The following is a 14,400-nucleotide window of genomic DNA, read 5'->3' on the forward strand; positions in this document are numbered from 1 at the left end:
AGTATAGGTCAAGTTGGTTTATCTACTACTTTGATCCAGACTGAATTATCTGCAGATCTACCGACATTCATAGTCCCCAAGGATTTACCTTAATAACTCTGGTGCTCCCCTGAGACTTCCTCTAGCACCACTGGCAGCTAAGTTGGTTTTTAAGATAGTTTACTCTTAATTTGTAAAACATCGTATCTTTGTAAAAGCCTACTCAGTGAATTCACACATTTTGTACATTTAATGGTGCTCGGAGGTTGAATCCTATACTGACTTTAGGGATTTGTGGTTTTAACTGAAATATCTCAACAGATAGTGTATGTATTACTCAAAAATGTCTTCATTTGGACATTTGTGTCCCACTCAGGGTGAATTTTTGTGAATTGTGATTTTTATTTATTTATGAAGAAACACTCCAATCACAGTGTGGTTTTGTTTCTTATCATGGTAACATGCTAAGCTAAGATTGGTTAGTTTTTACCTTAAAGCACAACCTTGTCTCACAGAGCTGAGTCCTCCTTCCTGATCTGGCCAAGAGATGATAGCCCTTTTTTTTTTTTTTTTTTTGAGGAGTTGTGACTTGTTGACTTCTGTATAATAAAAAATTAATTTGCTTTCATTTGTTAATTTTTTCTTACTTTTTGGGAAACTAAACCCTCCGTTACCTTGTTCCTTAACAAATTGGACCCGAACACCTGGTTTCAACTGGAGTCCTCCAAGTTTTTGAAACTAGGACATGCTAATTATATGGGCAAATACAAAACCCGACCATTGACCAGTGACACAACAAACACGTGTCATAGAAATGCCGACGTGGTTTACTTGTAAACTAGTAAATCTGTGTTTGCTTAGATACATCTCTTGTGTTTTCTGTTCAGTAAAAGAAATGAAGCCATGTCAATTGTCCATAAAGTTTTAATGAAAAAAAAAAAAACAGCAATGTACCCATTTAACAACAAAAGAAATTAAGAGAAATTGTAAGATTTTGTGAGCCAAGCTCTTATGTACAGCATATTGCACTAGAAAAAGAACAAACATCCCGCGTCCTCCTCCGATCCCTCCATCACTCCGATGTCGCTCCTGGGCACTTTTCAAACAGCGCAGGAGAAACAGAGCAGTCCCAAAGATAACACAGCCAATGCTTCATCAAAAACTGCTACATCTGGACTGGGTCTCCCTTCATAGGACACATGAATGTGAAATCCTTGAGACCACTCTGAACGTAAAGAAAGCAATGTGAAGACAATACAAACTCTGTGCGCACTGGGCACCGGAGTCCGATATAAGTTCCACTGTTCATTTCACGTGTTAAAAGAGATATTGTGGTTTTCACTCCATTAAATTACATTCAAACCCTTAGGATACAGATCTTTTCAGGAATGTTGGACATGCATTTTTACTCCATTTACATATATCGAAAAAGCCCTTGAACTGAGAGTGACACAGCAGACTTGGCAATATCCCAAATAAAAAAAAAAAAAAGCTATAACATTGAGAAAAGCAATCATAGAAAAGCAAAGGTCGTGTTGTAGCTTTTACTTCTTACAAAAAGGTATGGAAAAATTTTGCGAAATTGATTTTTTTTTTAAAATTTTTTTTAATTTTTTATAAAGACAGCAACAGTAGCCGTGTCAAATTCATGTCAAATGTATAAAAAAAAAAAACACCAAATCACAGCACTTGACAGTAAAGATGCACTTTCTTGGATATTCAAGAACAAATTGAAAAAATTTGATATTAAAGACACTGAAGGTTGAACATATAACAAATGTTTCACTTGAGTCGAGGTTGCAACAGTGGTTGGTAACAACAGGGTCAGATCAACACCACACCCACTGAGTGGCTGTTCAACCCGTCTCAAATAATACTGGGCACCGTGGTGGCTCATTCCTCCTTCAAATATAAACCCGCAGCCCTACTAGATTGTAGATACTAAAGCACAAAAACAACCCAGACAAGCCAGGCCGATCCAGCATATTACAGATCTTAAAAAGGTTCAAGAATCTAGAGGGGAAGTTCAGCTCAGGAGTAGAAAGAAGAGAGGCGCAAAGTACAATATACAAATTCCAAAAAAAAAATTGGTTTCTTTACAGTGCACATTGCAAACAGTCGTTTCTGATATTGAGAAGGTTTTGCATTGTGAAACTCGCCGTTCGTGCTGAGAGATGTCAAAGGTTGAGCCTGTGCCTCGTGAGCTGATGTGAGAAATCAAGCTAATTTTCTTTTTTTTTGTTCATGTTGATCTCACACACAGAGCCCGAGTGAAACAAGAGCTGTGACCAGTGACTTTTGGGTAATTATGCCAAGCGTTGTTGGTGATGATGATGACGTGGCAGGTTCTGTTCCTCACAAGGCACATTTTGTACATTTGATTGTCTGTTGTTTTTATCTGACGTTGATTTCGTAAAAGACTCACACAATCGCGTGTGAGGATGCACGAGGCACATGGCTTCAGTCCAACCTCCCCGCACACACAGGCATCGAACGCGCAACTGAATGCACCTCAACAATGAGAAGAAAAGGACTGTACACACCGAGATAGCATCTATACAGTAGCACTGGGCAAATATACACACAATAAATTAGAATAAATTATCTCAAAGAAACCAAACAAAAAACGAAACTTGTTCTCATTAAAGACAGGGAGTAGTTAAACACGATGCTCAATGAAAGAGAGTGAGTGTGTGACGATCGGGACTGAGGAGGAGAGAGTGTGTCACAACTATCTGAATTGGCTCAGTGTTCAATGTTTGCAGGAAACAAACTTTTTGTTCAGCTACTCCTGTAGTAAAAAGTAAAAAAAAAACCAAAAAAAAAAAAAACTGACAACCTGTAACATACTTCCATGCTGACGTTGTGTGAAAATGCTTTGGAAAAAGTCAAAAGTATAATAATTTGTTTGCTCGTTCAGCGTTGTCTACTCAAAAGGCAGGTTGTTGTTGTTGTTTTTTTTTTTTTTTTAACAAATACAGCTCATAAGCATGTGTCGGATAATTAACGCAGCTATTAACTACTCCCTGAAGAAAACATAAAGGAGAGAAAAAAACAAAACCATCAGTGTCTTCAAAAGTTCATATCATGAATCTACTAGGCTGAAATAATACATCAAATGAGGAATTTTTAACATCATTTTATCAAAGTCCTTCAAGACTTTGAGGAACAGTGGCTGTGTTGTAGCATAATGTTGCACTAACTTTGTCACACAAGGATGAATAAACCTTCTCCTCTACCAATGTGTGTCTGTGTGTGAATAAAAACAAAAACAAAAATGTTTTCTTAAACTGTACAGAAGCTGTCCTTACTAAGTGAAGCTGAGTGTACCACTGGCAGTTTGAGATATCTCATACATGTATTATTAGCACATCCGGTTTGAATCAGTGCTCAAGACTTTTTACACGTGGAGTGAAATAAAATAAAAATGCATCTCTATTACGGTGAACCCCAAAATGTTTCTGCGGCAAATCATTTGCAAAGAGGTGTATTTCATCGAGAATACAGACATGTTTTAGGAAATGTTTGATTGCAAATACAGACTGTCACTGTACTCCCACTGGCTTGAATATTGCTCGCCCCTTTAAAAATGCTGATAAATATAATGCAGCAAAGGGCAAAGTTGCGATTGTCAATCCAGCCAGAGACATAAATCCTGGAAATCTTTGGAAAAATGATGACGTTTATCCAAAGATTTCCACTTGTCTGATTGTTTCCACTTCCCTGATTGTAATCCCACGAGTGAGATTTTTGTTTGACTTTGTGCTTATTTGGTTTCGAAACGAATGCAGATTTTGCAAACGGTAAGCACACACTCCAACAAACACATGATCACAAACATCGTAACCGCGATTACGACGTCGGACCTTGAAATTACTCGACTAAGATATCTTCAGTACACCTAAATTCAAGTATACGTGCTTTAAATGGACAGTGCCTGAATCTACACAGTGGGTCGTTTGGGTCACCTCTCACACCGTGAGCGGTACTGGAGATGGAGGCGCTGACGAATGACACCAGTTGAAGACACGGGTTGAGATAACGTCCCTGTGTCTCCGGAGGAAGCTGATAAAAGACACATCTAAACTGACCAGCACCGTGTAACACCGCCGCAATGTCGTAACAACCATTTTCATATTACCCAGTGTGGAACAGTAAAAGATAAGTCCAGGGCTTATTGTTTTTCAGAGAATAAATTAGAAATGTGCCTCGAGGCCTCAAGGCTTTTAAGTCAGTAACTTCAGCACCGAAATGTCCATGTCCACAGTCTGTCACCAGAAAAAGAGGCCTAATCCTAAAACTGATCTCTTTTCCTGATGCAAAAGAGTGTGTACTGTGGCAGGAGAGAATAAGGCATTCCCTGGACTGATGGAGGTCCTTCACGACTTGAAATACCAAATAAAAAGAGCAGTTTACTGTACAAAATAGGTAATCTTACAAATATTTCGAAAATATCTCTTCAAACACAATGGCTTCTTCTCGGAGAGGCGAAAGCAAAAAACAAAACAAAAAAATAGAACCCAACGAAAACATTGTAATCAGTCTCCGTCCAGCGGTGACCAGTGTCTTCTTCATCTCATCTTCATATTCAATTAGAAAACAAAATCCAAACCCGTGTTCCATCTTACAGTGCCATCTCTTAAAGTCCCATCCCTCGTTTCCGTTTCGAAAAAACGAGGGCCGAGGTGAGGGACAGCAGGAAGTCCCTTCATCTCTGCTCTCCTCTCAGGCGGGGAATGAGACCCTCTCGTGGAAACAAAAACCCAAACAGGGCCATCGTGAGGCGCATCCAGACCGGCAGGTTTTGTCTCTGATGCCTCATAAACTGGGGGGAGAGAGAGAGAGAGAGAGAGAGAGAGAGAGAGAGAGAGAGAGAGAGAGAGAGAGAGAGAAAGACACATTAAGTCATCAGTACTGACAAAGGGCTGAAAAAGAAGGCTGTTAAATTGCAATCACTACACTTGTCAGTCATGAAAGTCACTCCGCACGCTCTGATTTCATCAGAACAGGTTTCTGAGGTAAAATTGTGTGAACTGTGGTGAACCCTGTGAGTTGAAACCATATAACAGAGAAGACTGGATGTTTCCAAAACACGAGCCTGTGTCTAGAAAACATGTCTGTCGCACGCACACCTAACTGCAGCAGTTCTCTCATTCCCTGACTGAATTGAACTCTTCTCATAAGTGAAAAAGTTTCTTTTAAGAATTCAAATTTCCAAGCTATCATCTGTAATTCAGCACTTTTTTTTATTTTATTTTTGTTTTACATGTGGGCTGACATGGTTTTATACAGTCCCGCTCATATAAAAAGTGCATCTTTGACTTCGGAAAGAGAAGCTCGACGTGAAATGCTTCTGCAGAAAGTGCTGCTCTATTGTAATTGCAAAGTCAGCCGAATAATGATCAAAACAAAGCAAAAATGGGAACCGCTCTTGTCATTTTCTGTTGAGGGGTTGGGGGCCCACCCGGATCACAGACACGTGAAGGGGTTCCTGCTGCATCCCCCCCCCACCACCACCACCACCACCCCATCTCTGATCCTCTCGCTCTCTGAACAGCCACGCTCAGTATTGCTGCCTGTTGCATAAGCATTCTCCCTACGATCCCCTCCCCCCCTCCCCCTCCTCCCTTCATCGAGGCCTCTACCAGCCTAGCAATCAGAGTCAGGCCACAGGCTATTTGATGGCGAACTAGCAGACTGAACTGAATTGAACCAGCGCCACTAAATGTAACCCTAATTGTCCTTAATTGCCTTAATTCTATGCTGCAGAGCTTATTTAAACAGTACTCTGCTGTTCTACGGGAAGCTCATCTTTCCAAGCTCTTTCTCAGCAGTGGAGAACACTGTATATTTTGTTTGCCCTGGTTAAGTTATTGCACCCTGAATGATGAAGAAACTGACACTGTGCGCCTTTGCCCCTTCACTCAATGGTTAACTTGTGTCGCTGGAATAAAGCGCCAACGTTTTATTGGCCACCAAAGTTGTGAAAAGTGACAGACAAACCGCAAAACGCAGTCTGCCTCACGTAAACCATAAAACCCACGCATCAGCCCTCACCGGCAACTGCTGCTTGGAAAACCAAGAGAGAAAGTCTAACAATAGCAGCAGAGGCAGTACAGAGAAGCGATTGGATATCATAAAGGACCACTAGTGATTATTCTCCCTTTGGAATATTCCTACAATGGTGGTATCAGATCCTGCAGCATGAAACCAACTTGAGCGCAGACAGCAGACAAAAAAAAAAAAAATCTCTCTTATCTCTTTGTCACAGAGTTACACTGGCAAACCCAAAACACACACAAGAGAGACACACACGCTGAGACAGGCGGCGGGACAACTGAGGTATTGTGGGTAGCCGTCATGTTACTGGCTGCGTCTATAAGTGTGTGAGTCAGACTCTATTTTTAGATTCGCATATAAACAGCCGGCCAAGTCTACCCAGACACAGACGTGCGGCTCACTCCTATTCGAGACAAGTCACGTTGATCTCACCTGTTCTTCCTCAGTCTTTGTCATGACTATGTCAAAACTCAAACCGCATGTCACTTTCTTTTTTGTCTGCTCAACTCTCTCCTCCTACATTCACCACACCGTTAAGTGCTTTTCAAAACATATCAGCCACACCTTGTTGTGAACACAGACCCCCCACGACAAAACAGCCACAACAGCAGATAAGAAACTTTACCTATCCCGGTTTAATTGTACTTATCAATTGTGTTTATGGGTATGCGACTAATAGCAGCTCTCAGGGCAGAAAAGTAACTGCTTTACAAACATTTATGCACAATTAACGACTTATCACGCACTACTACGGGGAGGGTATTAAGGCGTAACTATTCACTGAGGAGCTTTGAAAACAGTTGGGACTCGACACTTAATTCCCTTTATCATTCCCTAAGGCTTCATGTGGTATGCTGAGTATAAAGGCTGACTTTATCTTTTAAATTACAGAGCTGAGGCAAGGAGACGTGGGAATTTGGTCAGAAAGTGTCACTCCCAGATGATGGCCTGGATTTCAGCCATGTACATTTATTTTCTTCTGTATTATCCTAGTCTTCCCATTTCCTGGTGTACTGTTACACAATATTGGCAGCGCAGTCTTTACCCTTCTGCTCGTACCGAGGTACTGTTTCAGTGATTTCAAGGGTAAAGATGACCGTGACCATAACACCAAACAAAGAATCAACAGAGATTAGTTGTGCACCGTTTCTTAATTTTGAATCTTTCACAAGTTTATTAAATCGTGCCTCGGTGTGGCCAAGAAAGTGGTTGAATCATTGTACATGCTATTTTAGTCAATGTGGGTTGAGGCCGTTTCAGCTGGCAAAGTGTTCCTTTTTTCCAAAGAGTGAGCAACCATTTGGCACATTGTGGCTTTGATTTGTGTCTCTAATCAAGTGAAAGCTGACACACATAAAAAAAAAAAAACCCACCAATTTAAGTCAACAAAATACAGTTTTAGTCGTAGCAGCCCTGTAGACCCACTGTCCTTTGCTGCTGGCATGCAAAACATGCAGATGTTCAACAGCTAAATAGTGCATTTAGGTATTATCCACTTCTTCTTCGGGGTGATGAAAGTCCACTTGTGCTCATAGTTGGTACACTTTGACACTTCGTGCTTGACAGTGCAGTGTGTGTGTGTGTGTGTGTGTGTGTGTGTGTGTGTGTGTGTGTGTGTGTGTGTGTGTGTGTGTGTGTGTGTGTGTGTGTGTGTGTGTGTGTGTGAAGAGGGTCATTATCATGGATCTGCTTCACTGCTTGGGAGTGAGGCTTACCAGTTCAACGTGATCCTGGTGGAACTTGTCTCCGATCTCCCGAAGTTTACGACCGATTTGCGCCTCATGGCTCACCCCCACCTGCTCCTCGGGTCTCTCTGCCATCCTGTCATTGTCTTCCCCTCTGCCCTCCTCCTCTTCCTCTTCAATCTGCCTCTCTCCCCGGTCCTCCATGGGCTCAAACTGAGCGGGAAAATGTGACCGCAATCCGGCATTGCCTAAAAGGAAAACATCAAGCTTCTTAAAACTTGAGTTCTTGTGAGGTTTTTAAAATGCTAACAGGTTTCTGTCAGTGTCAGTGCCAAGAGGAATATATGAGACATCAGTAATATCAGCAGTGTTAGATTTAAATGGGTTCAGTTCAGTGAAACCGCTGACGTTTTGTTTTGAAGTGAGGCTGGACAGTGGAAAAAAAACTCAAGAAACTGAAGACAGCTTTGTGATGAGGCCAATTATCTTCTTACTGGCTTTAGACACAGCTGTGTCTGACTAGCCTAATCATATAAACAATACAAATATGCTGCTAAAATGCTCTCTTAAAACCAAACAGGTTTTATCAGATCTTCTCGTGACTGGACAAACTAAAAGGTAGGCACTCGAAGTACAACTAAGAGTCCACACACACACAAAAAAAAAAATAGAGAGAGCGTTGGCAGGTGGAAAGCTCTAACACCGTATTAAAACAACAATGTCCTCAGTGATCTGCCGCCTTTTATTGGGCTGGGTCACAGAGTTTACTCTCCGCCTCTAAGCATGCGCTTCCGCAGTCATGCCACTTGGAGACATTTTTTTTTTTTTGTTATGTTGTCATGTGTGCAGAATGACCTATTATTCTGCCTCACAGAGGACCATAATATCTCTAAGAAACTGGGGAGGAGAGATGGAACGGAGCCAAAGTGCATGACATCCATTACTGGCTGGATTACAATGAACGACAAGGTAAGAGCAGTCAGTGGTGTTTATGTATTGGTGACTTTAAACCCAGAACAATAAGCAGCTCTCACACACTGTGATACTGAGTCAACAAACAAACAACATTCTACTTCGACGTTCGTTCAATTTGATTAGCATGATGTCACACTGATTTGATTTAGGCATGGGAAAACACTATTGGATTAAAAATGATGGACATATTAGTGCTGGTATGTACCTTTATGTTTGCATGAAAATATTGTTGTCTCTTTTTTATATTTATCAAGACATTCTTGTGTAAAAAAAAAAGTCAAGTGGACTGAATGCAATTATCATTTATCAAATTTAGCTTACGTACATAGGGTACTATGCAATAAAGATAATGCTACACAGAAAACAAACAGGTTCACAGAACTGCTTATTTGTCAAGTTCTCAGCATGCATATTATACTAAAAACTGATCTCACAATGACGCGGGAGGTTCATCTTTAAACCTGTCTCAGTTTTGCAGTGATAATTTAAATTTGAATTTAGTTTCTCTAATGGTCCAAGAAAAATGAAACACAAATTGCTCATAAAATCTAACAGCAAAAATGTGAATCATTTGGACCTCTGAGGACGGCCCCCTGCCAGGATCCAATCAGACAAAAGAAATGACTAATCGTGAGAAGTTACATGATTCAGTGATGCACATTCATTTTCTAACACCGTAAGCCCACATCACTTCACCGGGCTCCTTACCGTGAAAAGGTACGTGAGGCTGCCGGTGCAAGCTGCAGGGCAGCGTTTCGATGCCGTTGTTGTTGTGGCTCTGCGACGTGGACATGGCAGCGGTGACGGCAGCGAGGGCCTGTCCGGTTGCGATCTGTGTGGCTCGGTCTTCGTATTTGACGTCCCTAAAGGGCGTTCCCCAGAGCTGTGAGATGGGCCGTGACATGTCCTCCTCCTCATCATCCATCCGACGCCTCAGCGGTAAACTCCCTGGAGAGAAGAGGGGGACACAAGATGGAAACTTAAGAATGAGATGACAGGCAGGTGTGCACAAGTGTTTTCAGAAGTGCAAATATAAAATGTTTTTGAGGGCCTATGTTTGATTGATAGCTATGTGTTCATGATCTTTAGCTTGCAGGTAATTTGGGTTTGATTTGTTTCAAAACCAGACAAATATCCTCCTGTTACCAGTGGAAACTTTGCCCTCTAGCAGATGGGAAATTATCTCGCCGTGTCTGCATTAAATGGAAATAAATCATTAGTCATTATAATGCCCAGTAAGAGGCTTATGCTGCGTGTGATAACACTGAAAACAAATAAGCAGAGGTGGATCATGTCAGAAGAAAAGATGGCTCTGTAAATGTTTATGTAAAGAAAGGCAGACATCAGATGCAACTGAGGCAGTAATCTCTTTTCTTTTAATATAGGGATGAGCAGCAACAGGAGCCAAACGTATGGAAACACCCTGTGCAGGGGGACCCAGTGGGCGGCTAAAAATGCTACGCCAGATCTGCTACCCTTCCGCAGCAGATTTTGCCAAGCTGTTCCTGATAAGGTGCCAAATTGTAATTGAGCGCCAACAGATCCACCGGAGAGGCTTCTTTTCCCGCAGAATTACCTTAATCTGAACAGTGTGCCGCACAGCAGAGTACAGTCAGGAGATTAGGTTCCTCCTGCACAGTTCTGCTGCTCAACAATCGTTGTTCCCTCTTGCCACCACACAGTCACTGGGTAGCTGTGCGTCCACGCTATTAACCCGCACGCACACACGTACACAGAGCAGTGGGCAGGGAGTGAAACCCTCAGTGAAACCAAAGTTCTGGCGAGACTGTTATGTACTGCGTGCAGCGCCTGTTTCACGCGGCAGATAACAAGTTTCACTCCATCCTCAACTGTGCCTGCTGAACACAAACACTCTCTTCCTTGTTGGCCACATGCCACAATCTACTGAACTACTGTTATATCATTTTGTCAAGGGCGCCTGTCTTTTCCTTTTGTTGTGTAAGTGGAGACAAATGGGCTGGGCTGTCAAATGAAAAAGCTGAAACTGGATACACTGGTATTGTGTTTACCGAGCAAGGCGGCCTCAGTCATGTATCTCTTTGCATGATGTCATATCACATGGAGTCAAAGGAGGAAACTACTTTTTGACCAGCTGTGGAAAAAGCACTTTGACTACCAAGGCCATGTTATGAGAAGAAGTTATTGCAAGATGTGTATCTTTGAATCAGATTGTGTGCTTAATGGTAAATTAAAAACAAACAAACATAATGAAAGACTCACACATCCCCTGGCCTCCTTTCTTCTCCAGGCATTTCAGAGTGAAATGTGTCCACTTCGCCAATGCATGCTAATTAGTTGTGCATTACTGAAATTCAAAACAGGCCTAATTTGTACTAACGTCTCCGTCAGGCAAGTTAAGTACAATATTAATTAATGCTACGCAAGCAGCAGGGGCATCTGTGCAACTGTGCATCAAGTTTCTCTAACATCAAATGTGCACTTGTGTTGTGTGTCAATTGCAATGTAAGCCCTGTCTTGAATTTCCACTGGCAGTTAACAGAGGACTGGCAATATTACCATAGTGTCAGACACATAAAAACAAACATAGACAGGGAGACACACAAAAAGACATCATATATACACACACACACACACACACACACACACACACACACACACACACACACACACACACACACACACACACACACACACACACACACACACACACACTGCTTGGGGCTGCAGGGAGGCCTGGCAGCCACCACAGTGCTGGTCAAAGGCTCAAAGCTCCAGCAGAAAGTGGCTCCCTCTGCTGCACCATCTGTGCACTGGGCTCTCCTCCACGTAAAGCCCGGGCAGGGGGAGCACACACACCGAGCTCAGCTGCTATTTCACTTGTAACTAGCAATACACATCCTGTGGATAACAGTGTGCAAGTGACATGCTCCAATAAAGTCATGAATCGTACGTTTTCTGGAATGGAAACATACAAGAGCTGGTCCAGCTAAAGGTTTTGCATTTGTACGACGTTAACAAGGGGTTGCAAATGTGTTGTAGTTGCGCAAGTAGGAAAAAAAAAAAAAAAAAAAAAAAAAAATTCGCCGATATTTACATCACATTGCCCATTTAGAGTCTCACCGGAGATCTTGCTGCGCTTCACCCGCACCAGGAGCACAATATCCCGGGCAGCTCAGCGCCGACCGCTCATCACAGACATCCACAAAACGAGCAGCCATCGCATCCTCTATTAAAGAAACGCGATGCTGACACGACAAATAACAATAACAACCGCCGCCTTAACTAGTGAGTTCAAACCAATTCGTTTCCGTTTTTGTCGTATAAAACAGCCTCCAACTTACGCACGGGTTTTTTAACCCGTGACAGCAACATACTAGCCGTGTTTTACCCAAACATTAAGGACAACGTTAAGTCAATACTCGCCTGGCTCCCATTCTCCCATGTTGACACGTTTTCCTTGTAAACACACGTGAAATGAGCCCATCCCTTCACTCATTCGAAGAAAAGGAGTTAGTGAAATGTACACGGGGCAAGTCATGTAAACTAATTCTCTCCTGTTAAATTACGCGATAATTACCTGTAGTGTGTAATAATAATAATAATAAAAAATAATAATAATAAAAAACTGAGAGAAAAAAAAAAAAGCCGCAGACCAACGCTCGTTGGTCAAAGACCGGTGGACATCAGCCGGGACGCGGAGAATCCAAAACGCGCGAGTGGGGGATGCATTTCACCCTCCCGTCAGTTCGTCCGTGGAAACAAGAGAAAGGAAACTGGAAACCGAAATAAACTTAACAAACGCCGTGTGCCGCGTACCCGAACTGGCCCGGTGGGTCCGCTCCATCCCGGGTCTCCGTCTGCCCGGACATGCGCCCCCCACCCCTCCTCCACCTCCACCTCCCTCCAGCGAAGAGCGCATTTGCTCCCCGGAACCACTGAGCACGCGACGGGGTAATAAGTAAGGTTGTTTTTTTTGTTTTTGTTTTTGTTTTTGTTGTTGTTGAATTTTTGAATACGAGACCGTCTCACACTCACCGCCAGTAAATGTGTTTTCCGTGGTGATCGGTGGTATCTTGACAACTCGCTTGTTACCTTGTTTCCAGCAGACTGTGGTGATGAGACTTGTATCCCTCTTTGCGTTACAACCACTCATGGATGTTTGCTGACTGAGAGAAGGGCTTGTGTTTTTTTTTTTTTGTTTTTTTTTTCTCCTGTGTCAAAATGGTCCGCCCTTTGCGGCTCGGGTCCGCCCATTCTTAATAACGTGAAAGGAACAGAGTCAGCCACACAGTTGTTATGCAAATACAAACGCGGTGAAAGGATATATAAAATAAAAAAAATTAAAAAAAATGCGGTTATAGCTATATTTCACGTTTGTATTTGAGCAAATAAGTCGTGATGGCGGAAGTGAACACACCGTTTTCCTGGGTAAAAGTAGTAATGGCACGCTTATTGCACTAAAAAAAATATATATATATATTTAAGGAAAAGGCAGATTAATCCATCCTTTTCCATTTTTTTATTTTTTTTATGCCTCAACAATTTTCGCATTTAAGGTAAGAATTTTAAAAGCTGCGACACACTTAAGCATGACATGTTGAGCTCATGCTGTATTGTTGTTGGGAAAAAAATTAAAAAATAAATAAAATGCAGCGTCTGGCCCTTTAAGAGAACAACCCTCCTCGCCGAGCATAAGCTGGTGACACGGTGCGGACCAATCAGATGGTTTGTTATGGTCCCGCCTTCTGCTTCGTGTATCCAGACACGTGGAGGGGGAAAAAACACAAACCCAGAGAAGACATGTGACTGCTTTCAGCGCTCAGCTCAGCTGATTGGGAGCCGCTGCGAGATGGAGTGGTTGCACCCACCCAATTGCTGGGGTCGACGTGATGATGAGTTTTGTACTGTCAAGGCAACAAATAGGTCCATTAATGTTACTGTCACACATGGATGTCAGTTGAATAGATTAGCCAAGGTAATCAGGAAATGTATGGCAGTGTCAAAGTATTTTTTTTTGTCTGAATGTGTGTTTATGCAAACAATAAACACAATATAGGCACTTTAACATATTATACTACTCTTCTACTTATGTATGTGTCATTAATATTTACTAATAATTATGCAGATTATGATTTGACACATAAAACCTATGGTCAATTTATATAATTGATGCATTGTTTCAGATGAAGTTACTCAACATCTTGGGTCTGTGTTATGAGTGTTTTTTATTATACTTGTAGTATATATTGCAAGTAAAGTTTAAGTGCAGTATTTCTACCATTAATGAACAATACTTTGTTCATCAATGAACATAATATAACAAAACATAACATAACATAACAGTATTCAAATGTCCTTAAATGCATCCTTGCTTGACAACAATGCATTCATGTAAGCATTGAGCCATTTTCTCTTGGGCCCCTGAGGGCACCTATGGTGTCCTCCTCTGATAGATGCACAGTGACACCGGCATAGACAACAGCCGTGGCTGTTGACCCTCATTGCATGGTGGGGGGCACGCCTACTCATGGCATCACTCAAAACAGTAAGAAAAAAAAAGTACAGTGAAATCAAGTAAAAAGGGGTTACTGAGTGCAAAACAGCTACACAAGAAAAGTGGGACTATTTGATCCTTGAGCGACTCAGATTTTCCCCAAGAGATCATTTCTGGATGGCAGCAGATGCTGCTGCTCTTGTATGGGGGGAGGGGGGGAGGGGG

General features: G+C 42.0%; 1 protein-coding gene across 1 annotated transcript; it reads right to left on the reverse strand.

The window, feature by feature from the left end:
- Positions 1-885: 885 nt before the first annotated feature.
- On the reverse strand, positions 886-12,530 carry bmf2 (BCL2 modifying factor 2). The gene is made up of 4 exons (XM_069696664.1): positions 12,498-12,530; positions 9,408-9,647; positions 7,755-7,972; positions 886-4,804 (listed from the first exon to the last, which is right to left on the reverse strand). Exons 1-4 carry the CDS (start codon positions 12,523-12,525, stop codon positions 4,688-4,690), a joined length of 603 nt encoding a protein of 200 aa, XP_069552765.1. The 5' UTR covers positions 12,526-12,530; the 3' UTR covers positions 886-4,687.
- Positions 12,531-14,400: the final 1,870 nt, after the last annotated feature.

This window comes from Brachyistius frenatus, unplaced genomic scaffold (assembly GCF_029030835.1).
Source record: "Brachyistius frenatus isolate BFR_SWC_R1_liver_20210118 unplaced genomic scaffold, ASM2903083v1 Contig_21, whole genome shotgun sequence".
NCBI classification, from domain to species: Eukaryota; Metazoa; Chordata; class Actinopteri; family Embiotocidae; genus Brachyistius; species Brachyistius frenatus.